This window comes from Mastigoproctus giganteus, chromosome 11 (assembly GCF_048544385.1).
Source record: "Mastigoproctus giganteus isolate SK-2022 chromosome 11, ASM4854438v1, whole genome shotgun sequence".
NCBI classification, from domain to species: domain Eukaryota; kingdom Metazoa; phylum Arthropoda; class Arachnida; order Uropygi; family Thelyphonidae; genus Mastigoproctus; species Mastigoproctus giganteus.
In genome coordinates this window covers 3134049-3151830 of record NC_143585.1, presented here as the reverse complement: position 1 = coordinate 3151830, position 17782 = coordinate 3134049, and the positions used below count along the sequence as shown (strand labels likewise).

Here is a 17782-nt window from a genome sequence, read left to right as displayed (position 1 = left end):
TTAATAACTCCTCAATGCTCTCAACATATACTTCCTCCTATCATGTCTGACAAGAATTGCAGACATTTTAGCATTAGCATTAGTAGAGGCATATGATGCAAGAAAGCAAGCTTATTCAGCATCAGCCAAAAAAAAAAAAAAAAAAAAACCCTCTCCCATTTCACCCCTCCGTTCGTTTGAAATACCTGTCCAGTTAAGCTTTAAATTTGTTTAGGCTATCAACTTCAACAACAAGTGATGGAAGTCGGTTCCACCAACCAACCACCCGCTGGCCAAAGGCAAATTTCCGCACATCTATCCGACATCCGTCCTTCCTCAATTTGAATTTATGCCCTCTGAGGTGATTATTCTGAGAAAGATGAAGAATCCCATTGGCATTGAGCATGCTCAAACCATTCAAAGCCTTATACACCTCTATCAGATCACCTCGCCGGTGCCTAGTCTCCAGACTCTGTAATTTGCAAAACTTAAGCCTTTCTTCGTAAGAGCAACCCTTTGTTCCATTTACTAATCTTGTTGCCCTTCTCTGTACCCGTTCCAGCAGCTCTACATCCTTCTTGAAATGAGGCCTCCAGACCTGTATACAGTACTCAAGATGTGGCCTAACCATTGCCTTATACAAGGGAATAATCACCTCCTTATCCCTGCTAGAAAAATTCCTGTATATCATTGACAAGACACCATGAGCTACTCTTGCAGCTCGTCTGCACTGCTCAGAGAACTTCATATCTGCCTGCACAATTACCCCCAGGTCCTTTTCATTCTCCACCACTGTCAGTGTAGTACCGCAGAGTTGATACATTGCTCTGGGGTTACTGTTACCCATATGTAGTACTTTACATTTGTCAATGTTAAACTTCATTTGCCACCTCTCAGCACATCTGTTCAACCTTTCCAGATCCTGTTGCAGCAGCATAGCGTCAGTAGTGTCCTTAACGACCCTGCCAACCTTTGTATCATCTGCAAACTTAGACATTAAACTTGATATCCCATCATCAATATCATTCATAAACACCGAAAACAACAATGGACCCAACACTGAACCTTGAGGAACTCCACTAATAACATTAGTCCACGTTGAGCAGTGTCCATTGATTACCACTCTCTGTCTTCTGCCACTCAACCATCCCCTTATCCATAGCAGCAATTTGCCTCCAATGCGCCACTGCTCCAATTTGTGCAGCAGTCTTCCATGTGCAACAGTATCAAAAGCCTTTCTAAGATCCAAATATATAATATCAAAGTTATTCCTTGCATCCAGTTCTTTTGTGACTACATCATAGTATCCAATCAAATTGGTCAGGCAAGACCTGCTTCAAATTCAATCCTAGCTTGCGACTTTTTTTGCCAACATTGCTCTTGCTCTTAATATCATTAGTGCCAACGTGTACAATAATATCACCTTTTGTGCCCTTGAAATATGATATCTGCTCTATGTCATCTGTCTGCATTGCTCAGAAAAATTTGCCTCTGGCCGTCTTGGAAAACATATTCCCTGTTGTCCTGACAATAACTAGCTCCTGTGGAATCAGCACATTCTGCCTTGAAGATTGCTGCTGTGTTGTCTGACACTCAAGAGTTAGGTCTGGCATTGAGTTGGGCAGCTGAGAGCTTGATGGGCCCCATTTTAATATCCTTTGAGGGCATTTACCGCACTCTTCAAAGTCTCGTCAGAATGCTGAGTTGGCATCTAATTTCATCATACACTCTCTGCACCTAGCAGACACACACACACACAAAGACATCCTCCTTGGCTCAATCATGTCCTGATGATTGTGTTTTAGGATTAGTGAGGGGTTAGACCAGAAGGATGGCAGGAGAGTTGTGCCACAAACAAATTCCAGATGTCTGGGGCATTTATCACTCTTGTGAACATTTTAAAAGTAGTCATTAAACATCTGATGCCAATTAACTTTTGTTAACATGGGTATATTTAGCTGTTCAGCCACGTTAGTGGTTTTTAATTGAGGAGATCAGTGATGCTTATTAGTAGTCCATTTCAGGGTCCAGTATTCACATGCAAATGCTAGTAGTGAGGGTCCAGTATTCACATGCAAACGCTAGTAGTTTCAGTAGTGAGGGAGAAGCAGATGCACAAGTTTCAGCAGCATATAAAATAACTGGATAAACTGAGCTTTGTAGATATGTAGTAGTGGTTGCAGCATCGTTGATATGAAGTAAATGTTGTTTTCACTTACCAGCTTAAAATGATAAATCACTTATGGAGGTATTCTGTGTGAGTAACAAATCTCAGCTTTGGAATGAAATAGACTTTGAGGTCCTTGTGGCTGATAACAACTGGGATGAGAGTGCCACAAACTGTTATATCTTCAAATAGGCCTATGAGGTTGGGAGAATTCATATTTACAAGCAATTATATTGATACGGCCTCCGTAGCCGAGTGGGCAGGAGCGGGAGTGCAGTAGCACACGCTCTTTAAGTAGACCGGGGTTCAAGCCCCTGACTGCTGAATACGGTCGATCTGCCAACCCGCACTGGACCAGCGTGGCAGATTATGGTCCATTTCCCTCAGCATGAATTGTTGAGGAGGCTTCCATCCTGCAGTGGGTTGATAATGGTTGCACTTTACTTTTTTTTTTATATTGATACACCAACCGTGTTGTATAAAATAATAATTTACCTTTAATACTGCAAAATAAATGTATAGATATTTACAATAAAATATATAATACAAATAAAAGTGATATAAAACATTAAAATATGTTAAAATACTTTAAAACACTTAAAATACCGGATACCGAAGCTTTCAGAGGCATCCGCCTCCTTTCTCAACAGTACATTTTTAGTTGCAACACATCCTTAAATAATAGCAGGTTCACGGCTCACGTGGTTCCACAGGCACATGGGCGGTATTCCCCTCATGCATACTAGAACCGGAAATGGCCCGGGAGCGTACCAGGCAGAATCTGTCATCCCGTCCGAGTACTACAGCCTCAAGGAGGGGATGCATACGAACTTCCCTGTCTCTGTTAATGGTATTGTTCTCGGATGAACAAATTCGTAAGCTCTCAAGCCATTTGCGGTCCCAAAACGATGGCAGCTTCGTCTGGGGAGATCTGATGATGCTTCTCCCAAAAATGTTCTGCCACAGCAGACTTCCCATAATCCGCGGTCTTTATAGCATTCATATGTTCCCCCAGACGGTTCTTGAACTGGCGCCTTGTTACACCAACATAACACTCCCCACAATCCCCCCAGGGACAGAGAAGAGGAAATTAAATGAGTCACAGCAGACCTCAAGAAATGTGGCTACCCCCCCGAAGGTCATGGACAGATACATTAGAGGTGTGGAGTATCATAGAGAGCCTTTCACACCCAGTTGCCACGGCCTACATTCCCTACTATCCGGGCCTTACTGAATGTTTAGCATGAGTATTACAGAATTGCCAGACATGCTGTGTGCAGCTTCTGGGACAGAGGTTGCACACAGTGGTGTCTCAGGTTAAGGACCCCATAACGAAAGATTGTAGTAGTGGGATAGTGTATGAGATTAAGTGCCCGGATTGTGGGGAGTGTTATGTTGGTGAAACAAGGCGCCGGTTCAAGGACCGTCTGGGGGAACATATGAATGAATGCTACAAAGACCGCGGATTATGGGAAGTCTGCTGTGAACATTTTTGGGAGAAGCATCATCAGATCTCCCCAGACAAAGCTGTCATCGTCGACTGTGTTCATAGATTTTGGGACCGCAAATGGCTTGAGACCTTACGAATTTGTTCATCCGAGAACAATACCATTAACAGAGACAGGGGAGTTCGTATGCATCCCCTCCTTGAGGCTGTAGTACTCAGACGGGATGACCGATTCTGCCTGGTACACTCCCGAGCCATTTCCGGTTCTAGTACGCATGAGGGGAATATCGCCCATGCACCTGTGGAACCACGTGAGCCATGAACCTGCTATTATTTAAGGATGTGTTGCAACTAAAAATGTACTGTTGAGAAAGGAGGCGGATGCCTCTGAAAGCCTCTGATGGCTTGAGACCTTACGAATTTGTTCATCCGAGAACAATACCATTAACAGAGACAAGGGAGTTCGTATGCATCCCCTCCTTGAGGCTGTAGTACTCAGACGGGATGACCGATTCTGCCTGGTACACTCCCGAGCCATTTCCGGTTCTAGTACGCATGAGGGGAATATCGCCCATGCACCTGTGGAACCACGTGAGCCATGAACCTGCTATTATTTAAGGATATGTTGCAACTAAAAATGTACTGTTGAGAAAGGAGGCGGATGCCTCTGAAAGCTTCAGTATCCGGTATTTTAAGTGTTTTAAAGTATTTTAATGTTTCATATCGCTTTTATTTGTATTATATATTATATTGTAAATAGTTTTAATTGTAAATATCTATACATTTATTTTGCAGTATTAAAGGTAAATTATTATTTTATACAACATGGTTGGTGTATCAATATAATTGCTTGTGAATATGGCCACAAACTGTTGGTTGCTGTTTGAGTGGATAAATCATTTTTGCAGATTTAAAAGGGTTAAGATTTAACCTGAAAATCTGCAAGCAAGGTGAAAGTGCAGTCAAGCTCTCAGTGATTGAAGAAGCTATTTCCATTGGATTTCATGAAAGTGGGATTAAGGTAAGCAACTTTATATCTTGGTATATATTACAGCATTGACACAGGCCTGAAAGGACTCCACCCTTTAAGACTATCCGTAGCCAGGTGGGAAGGAGCAGCAGTGCATAGCACACGCTTCTTGATTAGACCGGGGTCCGAGCCCGTCACCACCAAATACGGAGGATGCAGAAAGGTCAGAATGACCACCGCATATCCCGCAGCAATATGGCCTTAGTTGCTAATGCTCCAAAATAACAAACATACCTTTAAGACTACTGCAGTGACTTTCTGGGTGTAGTGGGACATCTTAATTGTGAGGTACACTTCTATTCCTCAATGAAAGCTAGAAAATAGCCATTAATCCTGAAGGATTTCAGAAGGCTGAGAAGTAACATGATGTCTAGACTGTCAAAAAGCAGCCTCAATATCAGTGTACACAATAGCCAATTCAGATTTGGTGACTCCTCCCTTCCTTCTAGTGTTAGCGTACACAAAGAATTCCTGCTGCTTTTATCTGCACTCATCATCATCATCAGCCATTTTCAATCCACTGCAGGATGAAGGCCTCTCTAGCAACTTTCCAGTTTTTATTTTGTGCCATGGCCATCCATTTACTTCCCAAGAACTCGTGAATTCCATCTCTGTTGTTGTCTTCCAGGTTTTCTTTTAGCTCCTCTTGGGTACCATTCTGTTATTTTTTTAGTCCATCTGTCATCATATCTTCGAACTATATGTCCTGCGCAAGTCCATTCCAGTTCTTTAGTTTTGATAAGAATGTCCTTTATTTGTGTTTGCTGCCTAATCCATGTGTTTCTATTCTTACCTAACAGTCTGATTCCTAATATAATTTGTTCCATTTTTTGCTGTGTAGTTTTCAGCTTCTCTTCCATTCTTTTAGTGAGTGCCGAAGTTTCAGTTTCATTATTTTATGTGAGGACAAATGGGCCTGTTGTACTGGGATCCATGGTAAATGATGATTAAGTGTTAGCCAATAAAATAATTTAATTACAAATAGATACTGAATATCTTTGATTACAAATAGATACTGTGATTACAAATAGATAGACAGTATCTATTTGTAATCACAGTATCTATTTGTAATCCCAGTATCTATTTGGAATCAAAGATATTCAGTATCTATTTGTAATCAAAGATATTCAGTATCTATTTGTAATCAAAGATATTCAGTATCGATTTGTAATTAAATTATTTTACTGGCTAACACTTAATCATCATTATTTTATGTTTCAGACAAATTGGGATATTGCACCTCAGTATGTGACTATATTTTCCTGAATGCTATCCATCCGATATTTATACTTCTCTTGACTTCCAGCCATTTATCATTATTACAGCTAATGACTTGTCCAAGATAAGTATATAAATCCACCTTTTCAATTATTGTTCCTTCAATGATTATATCCCCTTCTGTGGGATACTTGTTCAACATTACTTTTGTTTTATCCATATCCATCTTTAGTCCAAAATCCATACTAACTCTGCATAACTGATTTAAGATTTTCCTCAAATTCTTTGGGATCATAGTCACAATGTCATCTGCAAATTGTAAATGGTTTAGATACTCTCCATTCACATTGACTCCTTTCTGCAACCAGTCTAATCTTCTGAAAGCTTTCTCAAGGGCAGCAGTACACAACTTTGGAGATATTGTGTCTCCTTGTCAAACTCCTTTCTCAATTTAAATTTGCTACTGTCTTTGCCTTGTCTAATAAAGGAGGTAGCATTCTCATATATTTTCTTCAATATCATAATGTAAGGGGTATCTATGTCTTGTGTTTCCAGTGCCCGAAATATTACCTTATGTTGTATGGAGTCAAATGCCATTTCATAATCCAAAAATGCCAGACATAATGGTGTTTTATATTCATTTGCTTTCTCCATTAGCTGTGATATTACGTGAAGGTGATCCATAGTTGAGAATCCTGTCCTAAAGCCAGCTTGCTCTTTTGGTTGATTCTCATCAAGTATTCTTTTTAATCTGTAAGTAATGACCCTTGTGAATAACTTGCAGATGTGGGACAACAAGCTAATTGGTCTATAATTTCCAATTTCTGTTTATCTCTCTTCTTATGCAGCAAAATAGTGAAGTTGCCACATTACTTGAGCAGAAAAAGGTGGCATGGAAAGGTTACAGAGCAATAAAAAGTACTGAAGCCTATAACAGCTACAAGGTGATGTGTAATAGAGCCACAGAAAAGGTTCGACAGGCAAAGGCAGTTTATGAGAAATCACTAGCAAACAGAGCAAAGAGGGGAGGGGGGATAAAGAATTCTTCACATATATAAATGCTAAGAAGAGCAGGACAAACCAGATCGGACCTTTACGTAAGGGAAAGTGGATAGTATTAAATACACCAGCTGCTGTTGCAGATGAACTCAACAGTTATTTTGCATTTATATTTACAAATGAAAAACCTTTTGTGGCAATGGGAAATTGTGGGAGAGAAGTTAAAAAATATGTAATTAATGATATTGAAATTTCGCAAGATTATTTAATGAAAAAACTTACAAGCCTACAGGCCAGTAAGGCTCCTGGAGTTGATGGAATATACCCTATAATCTTAAGGGAGGCGGCAAGCGAGTGCATTGAACCATTGAGGCTAATTATATAAGCATCACTGGAATCTGGGGAGATTCCCTTGGATTGGAAAAGTGCAAATGTATCTCCCATACATAAGGGTGGCTCTAAAAGTGCAGTTGGAAATTATCGACCTGTCAGTCTGACTTCAGTAGTAGGGAAAATCATGGAGGCAATGATCAAGGGTGGAATTCAGGATCATTTGGATCGAATTGAAATTCTCAAGGATACTCAGCATGGTTTTGTAAAGGGAAAATCATGTTTAACAAATCTAGTTCGCTATTTCGAAAGGGTCACTCACGAGCTGGATTTAGGGAATAATTTCAACATTGTTTATTTAGATTTCAGCAAAGCTTTTGACTCAGTCCCACATGAGCGGTTGCTTTATAAGCTGGAACAGGTTGGAATCACTGGGAAAATCCTTAGATGGATAGAAGGATGGCTTCAGGGCAGGAGGCAGAGGGTTGTGATAAATGGCCATTCCTCAGATTGGGTTGATGTAAGAAGTGGGGTTCCCCAAGGATCAGTATTAGGACCACTGTTGTTTTTAATTTTCATAAACAACATTGATGAAGGGATAGAGGGCGTGATGTCTAAATTTGCAGATGATGTTAAAATTGGTAGAGTAGTTAATGATCACTGTCAAGCTGAGCTTCTTCAGAGAGACCTAGATAGACTTCAGGAATGGTCAGAAAAATCCAACAAAGTGTAAGGTATTACACCTGGGAAACAGTAATCCCAAAATAACTTATTCACTTGGTGGAGTTCAACTAAACCCAGTACTGGAGGAAAGGGACTTGGGTGTTACGATACGGTCAGACATGAAATTCTCTGAGCATTGTAAACAGGTTGCAAAGAAGGCCCATGGTGTCCTATCGATGATCTATCGAACTTTTGCAAGTAGAGATAGGGACGTGATAATCCCATTATATAAGGCTTATGTTAGAGCACACTTGGAATACTGTGTTCAAGTATGGAAATCGCACCTAAAGAAAGACATCGAGCTTCTTGAAAGGGTGCAAAGACGGGTAACTCGTCTGGTGAGATCGGCAAAAGGGCGTCCTTATGAAGAAAGACTTCGAATATGTGGGTTGCAGAGTTTGGAAACTAGACACCTTAGAGGAGATTTGATTGAGGTGTTTAAGGCTGTGAGAGGCATCAGTAAAATGAATGAGGACGAAATTTTCAAGACTATAAATGATGCTAGAACTAGGGGACATAAATTAATGTTATGGGGGGAAATGTTTAGATTGGACTTCCAGAAATTTTATTTTAGCCAGCGAGTTATAAATTACTGGAATAAGTTGCCTTCATGGGTGGTAGAGGCCGACAGTTTGGGGAAATTCAAAGGTCATTTGGATAATACTTTCGGGTAAGCGAAGCGCATAGGATGATAGGTTTAATTTCTTTTTTTTTTTTTATTAATTATTATTATTTTTTTTTGCCATTGTTTTGTTCGAATTTTTTTTTTTTTTTTTTTTTTTGGCTGGTGCAGCATAAGCCATAGGCTTTCTTGCACCATGCGGCTAATACTAATACTAAAATTACGATTGCATTATTCCACTCCTTAGGAGGTGTCACGCCTTTCCTAATGTATTTTGTGAAGAGTCTTGCAAGTTTCTGTGTCATGTCTCTTTCTCCCAATTTTAACAACTCTACAGTAACATCACCCATGGCTTTCTGATTCTTCATTTTCTTCACTGCATGTTCTACCCCATCAGGGAGGATATTAGGTATGTCATATGTGTTGCTAATTTGTGATCCATCTTCCCCACTGCTGGCTGGCATTATTCCCTCACTTCTTATATAATTCTTTATAGTAGTCTTCTGCTATTTGAATTATGCCTTCTCTTCTATTTATTAGTACACTATCCCTAGTCTTCAGTTTCAGTATCATTTGTCTTTCTGTGTTACTGCTCATGACTGCTGATTTGCATTAACTTGCCTAATCCCATGAACAACTTGATTACCAACTAGTCTGTGCTCATTGTAGGACTCTGTATCCCCTGATTTTTGTTTTCTACCTCTAAGCGTCTGACAACAGTTTATATGACATCCATTTTAGAACAATATCTTTGACTTTACATTGTTTCATTATCAGTTTAATCCACTAAAATAATTTAAAGAACATTCTCATCATTAATCTGAGCTCATATTATAATCACATTTGTGAAAATAAAATCCCTTCCCTTTAACCTTGAAAGTGATTTTTTATTTGTATAAATCCAAGCGAATAAACAATAATTACTGCTGTCTAGTAGTTCCTTTACGTACTAAAGTAATTTTTAAATCAAACACTGAAATTTAAAGTAAAGTCTGTTCACCAGACTTTGAATTCAGTGTGGTGGGTGTATCTACAGTTGCACCCCACCTTTCGCTTCTAAAGTCGAAACTGAGGAATGAATGGGAGGGCAGGGTGCCACCACAGCACAAATGAGGTGGCACCCTGATCAGACTAATATATATAACTTTTTCTTTTCATATATAACCAATCACAGTATTTAGAACAAATTCTTTACCTGCTGCTGACAGAGACCATCTCTTAATTGATGGAATTCTGTAACTTCCTCTCTAGATGGTATTTTTAAATCTTGTGAGCTTCGGTCTACAAGGAAAATGTAACCTAGAAAAAATGAAAGTGCTACTTTATATTTCAGATTATCAGTTATTTTTCAAATTTCAAGTTTAAAAGATGACAAACTATATTTATCAATTATAATTTTTGTAAAAATGACAAACTATATTTATCAATTATAATTTTTGTAAAAACAACAATTAAGTCTTTGTCAGAGAAACTTATCATAACTATATATCAGATGCAGGGGGGAGCTGTAATATATGTAGTGTTAATACAGATTCACCGAAACAAGACTGCACCATTAACAAGGTAAAGGCTATTACAAACCTGAAGAAGCATGTTATAAATCATCACCACTACAAATCAAGAGAAAAGTACAGTACAGTTGTCTGTTCTTCCCTGTTATGCTCTTTGAACTACGTGGAATTAATTATCAACTTGGAAAAGAAAAATATGGTATATATACACACACGCACAAGTTAGTAAATTTTAATTCTTAATGGCTATTCAACACTAAAGGGTTAACAGATATCATTAGCATTAAAATTAGTGGTGGCATATAATGCAAGATTATACAGCATCAGCCAAAAAAAAAAAAAAAAAAAACCATTTCACCTATTCATTACCTCCAACAATTTGTCTAGTTCTTCCTTGAATTTATTTAAACTATCAACATCCACAACAACAGTGTAAGTTTGTTCCAACATCACCTGTTAGCTAAAGGCAAACTTCCACACGTCTATTCTGCAACCATCCTTTGTCAATTTGAATTTGTGCCCACTTGTGTGTGGTCTAAGCAAGAGGAAGAATCCCATCAGCATTAAACTTGCTCAATCCATTCAAAGCCTAAAACACCTCAAACAGATCATCTCACAGGTGCCTAGTCTCCAAAAGCTGCAATTTGCAGAACTGAAGCCTTTCCTGGTAAGAGCACCCCTTTGTTCTGCTCAATAATCTCTATATCCTTTTTTGTACTCAATTCCAGCAGCTCCACATCCTTCCTAAAATGAGGCTTACAGACATGTGTGTAGTACTCATGATGTGGCCTAACCATTGCTTTATACAATGGGATAATAACTTCCTTATTGCTGCTAGCAAAATTCCTGTATATATCAATGACAAAACCCCACGAGCTGTCCTAGCAGCCTGTCTGCATTGCTCAGACAACTTAATATTTGACTGTATAATTACCCCCAGGTCTTTTTCATTTTACACTACCTTGAGTGTAGTAGCACACAGTTGGTATTTTACTAAGGAACTGGATGCAAAAAATAATTTTGATATCATATACTTGGATTTCAGGAAAGCTTTTGACACTATTGCACATGGAAGACTACTGTACAAATTGGAGCAGAACGGTATTAAGGGTAAGTTGCTACAATGGATAAAAGGATGGTTGAGTGGGAGAAGACTGAGGGTGGTAATCAATGGATGCTGCTCTTCGCGGACTAATGTTATTAGTGGAGTCCCACAGGGTTCGGTGTTGGGTCCACTGTTGTTTTGTATATTTATCAATGATATTGATGAAGGTATATCAGGCTTAGTGTCAAAGTTTACAGATGATACAAAGGTTGGCAGGGTTGTTAATGACAGTAATGGCAGTGTGCTACTGCAACAGGATCTAGAAAATTTGGGCAGATGGGCTGAGAAGTGGCAACTGAAGTTTAACCTTGACAAATGCAAAGTACTGCATATTGGTAGAACCTCAGAGAAATGTACCAACTGTGTGGTATTACACTTAAGGTGGTAGAAAATGAAAAAGACCTGGGAGTAATTGTGTAGTCAGATATGAGTTTTCTGAGCAATACAGACAGGCTGCCAGGGCAGGTCATGGGGTTTTGTCAATGATATATAGGAATTCTACTAGCAGGGAAAAGGAGGTGATTGTCCCTCTGTATAAGGCAATGGTCAGGCCATGCCTTGAGTACATACTTCATTTTAGGAAGTAAGTAGATTTGCTTGAGCATGTACAGAGAAGGGCAACAAGATTGGTGAGGGGAGAGGGGAATGAAGGGATCCACTTACCAAGAGAGGCTTAAGTTCTCAAATTGCAGTGGCTGGGGACTAAGCACCTGCGAGATGATTTGATCGAGGTGTATAAGGCCTTGAATGGGTTGAGCACGCTGAATTCTGATGGGATTCTTCCACTTGTTCATATTATGAACCTAAGGGGCATAAATTCAAATTGAGGAAAGACAGATGTAGAATAGATGTGTGGAAATTTGGCTTTAGTCAGCGGGTGGTTAATTACTGGAACAAACTTCCATCTGTCGTTGTGGAAATTGATAGCTTAAATAAATTTAAGGAGGAACTGGACAAACATTTAGAGGGATTTGTTTTGTAAATTTTTTTTTTTTTGGCTGATGCTGCATAAGCATATATACTTGCTTTCTTGCATCACGTGCCACTACTACTACTACTCTGGGGTTACTGCTACCCATATGCAGTACTTTGCATTTATCAATGTTAAACTTCAATTACCATTTTTCAGCCCATCAGCTTAACTTTTCTAGATCCTGTTACAGTAGCATACTGCCGACAGGGCTAGCCAGGTGGGTAAAGTGCCTGCCTGGTAACCCAAAGGTCGCGGGTTCGAATACTGCCTCGGGCTTGGATCACAGTAAAATGCAAAATCTTTGGGAGGTGCATTATGGCCACAGAAGCTGATGCACCAACAACAAAAAAAAACAGTAGCACGCTGTAATTAATCACCTTGCCAACTTTTGCTTCATCTGCAAACTTGGACATTAAGCCTGATATATCTTCATCAATATCATTGATAAATATACCCAACACTGAACCCTGTGGGACTCTACTAATAACATTAGTCCTTGTAGGGCAATGTCCATTGATTACCATTCTCTGTATTCTCCCACCCAACCATCCCTTTATTCATAGCACATCTTGCTCTTAATGTCACACTTCTCCAATTCATACAGCACTCTTTTATGTGCAACAGTACCAAAAGCTTTTCTGAAATCCAAGTATATCATATCAAAATTATTTTTTGCACCCAGTTCCTTCATGACCACATCGAAGCATCCAATCAAACTGGCCAAAACAAGGTTTCCCCTTAACAAACCCATGCTGTGTCTGAAATATAACTGCAGCCTTGTCTAGATGATCCTGCATTACTTCTTTTACCATTGACTCCATTATTTTCTCTGGAAATATTGGAGTCAATGGTTAACTTCTATTCCCCTGGAACATAAGTTAAACTAACAGGTATGTAATTACTTGTGTCACCCTTCAATCCCCTTTGTGAATTTGAGATGCATTTGCACATCTCCAGTCCACAGAGACCTCACCCTGCATCCATGGATGCTCTTATAATTATGGCTAAGGGTTTGCTTACTTACTTTGCTGCCTCCCTTAATATAACTGGATAGATCCCATCCATCCAGATGCCTTTCTAATGTTTAACTTCAACAATTTCTCTTCCTCTTTCCTCTCTATGATTGCAAAATCATTTAGCTCCCTGTTAGAGCTTGATGAACTTCTAGCCTCCCATTCCCTGAAAGAATTCATACATTAACTAACTTGTTTTTACATGTAATCAGATTTTTGTTGTAGATCAAAAAACAGTACATGTCAATAAGATGTAATGACACAGAAGCCTATGATAGATACAAGTTGATATGCAACCAAGTTACAAAGGAGGTTAGGCAGGCGAAGGCAGATTACGAGAAATCCTTGGCAAGGGATGCAAAGAAAAACAGCAAAGAGTTCTTTACTTATGTAAACTCTAGAAGGAAGGGGATGAATCAGATTGGTCCACTTGATATTGATGGGTCAACTGTTGATGATCCTGCTCAGGTAGCTAACAAACTATCCCCTTTATCCATAGCAGCAATTTGCCTCCAATGTCACACTGCTCCAATTTGTGTAGCAGTCTTCCATGTGCAACAGTATCAAAAGCCTTTCTAAGATCCAAGTATATAATATCAAAGTTATTCCCTGCATCCAGTTCTTTTGTGACTGCATCATAGTATCCAATCAAGTTGGTCAGGCAAGACTTCCCCTTAACAAAACCATGCTGTGTCTGAGCTATAACTGAAGTCTTGTCTAAATGATCCTGCAGTGCTTCTTTAACCAGTGCCTCCATTAATTTTCCTGGAACAGAAGTTAAGCTCACAGGTCTATAATTACTTGTGTCAGCCTTTGATCCTCCTTTGTGAATTGGGGTCACATTTGCACATTTCCAGTCTATGGGTACCTCCCCTGAGTCCAAGGAAGCTCTCATAATTATGGCTAAGGGTTTGCTTACTTCCTTTGCTGCCTCCTTTAATATAACTGGATAGATCCCATCCACCCCGGGTGCCTGTCTTGTGTTTATCTTCAACAGTTTCTCCTCCACTTTACTCCCAGTTATTTCAAGATTCTGTAACTTACTGCTAGAGTTGAATACACCTCTGGCATTCCCCTCGCTGAATAACTCCTCATGTGTGAATGTCGATGCAAAATATTCATTTAGTTTGTTAGCTACCTGAGCAGGATCATCAACACTTGACCCATCAATATCAAGTGGACCAATCTGATTCATCCCTTTCCTTCTAGAGTTTACATAAGTAAAGAACTCTTTGCTGTTTTTCTTTGCATCCCTTGCCAAGGATTTCTCGTAATCTGCCTTCGCCTGCCTAACCTCCTTTGTAACTTGGTTGCATATCAACTTGTATCTATCATAGGCTTCTGTGTCATGTGTTAATTTGTAAGTATCCCATGCATTTTTCTTCTCTGCCATATGCCTCATTAGTTCATCTGACATCCATTTTGGCCTAAACCTTGAACAATATTTCTTAGTTGGTATGTAAAGCCTAGTAGCTTCCAAGATAAGTTCTTTGAATGCTTCCCATTTTGAATTTGCTGTTGGTAACATCATCAGTTGGTCCCACTGTATAGAATTTAAATACTGTCTCAGTCCATCGTAGTCGCCTTTACGGAAGCAATAACCCTTCCCTTTACTCCTAATGGTAGTTACCTCTTTGAGTAAATCCCACTTCAGCACACTGTGATCACTGCCACCTAGTGGTTCATTTATCTGCAGATTCTTAATGCATGAAGAATCACTGCTGATAATCAAATCAAGAGTATTACTCCCTCTAGTTGCCTCCCGAACATGCTGATGTAGAAAACAATCATCCAATTAATCCACAAAAGCCCTGCTAGTGTGTGAGTATCCAGCCCCCAAATTCCAGTCAATATCTGGGAAATTAAAATCTCCCATTATAAGACACTCTGATTTACTGGCCCACTCTATTTCCCTGTACAGTTCCTTATTATACTCATCAGAGTCATTAGGCCTATAGCACACTCCTACTCTCAATTTTGATCTCCCAATGTTTATGTCACACCAAACTGACTCCACACTGCACTGTCCAGCGATGTCGACTGGCTTCACTTCCTTGGTTTTTATGTGTTTCTTAACTAATAGCATAACCCCTCCTCCCTTCCTATCCTGTCTATCCTTTCTGTAGATGTTGTACTCCCCAAATTCCAGTTCTGCATCCCTTATATCTGTGTGACACCATGTCTCTGATATCCCAACAATATCTGCCTTCGATGGTTTGAGCAATACCTCAAATTCATCAAATTTATTTACTAAACTCCTAGCATTGGTGTACACGCAAGTATACCTGCACCTGTTTCTATTCTTAGCTACCCTAACACAACCCATGTGTTTACTTGTACCACAATGGCTCCCAGCAGTCTCTGAAATACCATGCATCTTGTTTTTCAGGCTTCTGCTCATTCTAATAGAAGCAGTGCAAGAATCTCTTTCACCTCTGCCAGTGGCTACTGTCAATCTATTGGTCTTTGTCTCCCCCCAAGCTAGCAGTTTTCCGGCCCACCTAACACTGCCTCGATAGCATCAGCAAATATTCTTGCACCCTTTCTATTTAAGTGTATCCCATCCCTGTAGAAGCAATCTCTCCTGTTAACAAGTACAGTCCAGGCTGAAAAAAATTCTACCCCTTGAGCCTTGCACAATCTTTCCAGGGCCGAATTGATCGACAAGGCTCTCATCATATACTCCCTCCTATCGTGTCTGGGCAGAATTGCAGACACTTTCAAATTCAACCCTAATTCTCGACTTTTGTTCAACAGTGACCTGTACTTGTTAAGTGATTCTGCCGGTCTCCTACTCTTAATATTATTAGTGCCAACGTGTACAACTATATCACCTTTTGTGCCCTTAAAAGATGATATTCGCTCTACAACGTCATCAACCTTTGCCCCTGGCAGACATACCCTGGTCCTGTTCCACCTATCTTTTTTACAAAGCATGTTCCCCGTTTCCCTGACAATAGAGTCACCAACAACTACTAGTTCCTTCGGGACCAGCGCATTCTGCCTTGGGGGTTGTCTCTGTGTCACGCGATGCCCAAGTGCAAGCTCTGGCGTTGATGTGGGCAGCTGAGAGCTTGATGGGCCCCTCAATTTAGTTTCTTCGAGGGCATCCACCCTGTCCTTCAAGCTCTCATATAGGCCCAAAAGAACGCCGAGTTGTTGCCTGATATCGATACACTCCTTGCATCGCGCACACACAAAGACATCCCCCTTGGCAGTATCATGTCCCGTACCCGATTGCTCTGCAAACATCAAGCAAACAGTGCATTTTATAAGGCTGTGAGTCAGAGGACAACTGCCCCCCTCAGTTCTGCTCTGAGCCACAGCACTTCCATTAGCTTGAGCCTTTTGCTTTGCTGCTCTGGTCTGAGTCATGATTCTATTAATTTATTAATTAATTATGTTATGTTATTAATTATATTACGTTTGTAATCTAAGTCGTTATATGTATTTATTTAAACGTACAATTTAACTGCTAACGAAGTTCAACTAACGCTATCTAGTACGGTATATAACCTACGGTATATCTAGTACGGTATCACAATGGCGGGAAAGTTAATAACGGTAGCGGTAGTTACGAACACGTGGAAACCCTTACCGATACTTTTACAAGGCCGAGTAAAGAATAAATACACCAAATTAATCAAAAAATCACAAAATAATGTTATACTACTAAATTTAAATCAAAAGTTTTAGAAAAACAATAATTTCAAATCAATAAATAAGAAAAATCCACTTAGTGGCTTGGAACACGACCGTCACTAGTAGCCTCGTCAGCAGACTCCTGTCAAGCTTAATGTCTAAGTTTGCAGACGATACAAAGGTTGGCAGGGTTGTCAAGGACACTACTGACACTATGCTGCTGCAACAGGATCTGGAAAGGTTGAGCAGATGGGCTGAGAGGTGGCAAATGAAGTTTAACATTGACAAATGTAAAGTACTACACATGGGAAACAGCAACCCCAGAGCAACGTATCAACTCTGTGGTACTACACTGACAGTGGTAGAGAATGAAAGGGACTTGGGGGTGGTTGTGCAGGCAGATATGAAGTTCTCTGAGCAGTGCAGACGGGCTGCAAGAGTAGCTCATGGAGTATTGTCAATGATATACAGGAATTTTTCCAGCAGGGATAAGGAGGTGATTATTCCATTGTATAAGGCAATGGTCAGGCCACACCTAGAGTACTGTATACAGGTCTGGAGGCCTCATTTCAAGAAGGATGTAGAGCTGCTGGAACGAGTACAGAGAAGGGCAACAAGATTAGTGAATGGAACAAAGGGGTGCTCTTACGAAGAAAGGCTTAAGTTTTGCAAATTACAGTGTCTGGAGACTAGGCACCAGCGAGGTGATCTGATAGAGGTGTATAAAGCCTTGAATGGTTTAAGCATGCTCAATGCTGATGGGATTCTTCCTCTAGCTCAGAAAAATCACCTGAGAGGGCATAAATTCAAATTGAGGAAAGACAGATGTAGGATAGACGTGCGGAAATTTGCCTTTAGCCAGCGGGTGGTTGGTTGGTGGAACAGACTTCCATCCCTTGTTGTGGGGGAGGTTGATAGCCTAAATAAGTTTAAGGCTCAGCTGGACAGGTATTTTGAACGAACAGAGGGGTGAAGTGGAAGTGGGTTTTTTTTTTTTTTTTTTGGCTGATGCTGCATAAGCTT

General features: G+C 40.0%; 1 protein-coding gene across 2 annotated transcripts in view; it reads right to left on the bottom strand.

Annotated features, from left to right (window-relative positions):
• The window catches only part of Tsen34 (tRNA splicing endonuclease subunit 34), a 64985-nt gene that overhangs the window by 33590 nt on the left and 13613 nt on the right, over window positions 1-17782 (bottom strand). For both annotated transcript variants that reach the window (XM_090384687.1, XM_090384686.1), the window contains exon 3: window positions 9711-9814. In XM_090384687.1, coding sequence (XP_090240813.1) covers window positions 9711-9814 — 104 coding nt within the window. The remainder of the gene's footprint in view (window positions 1-9710; window positions 9815-17782) is intronic.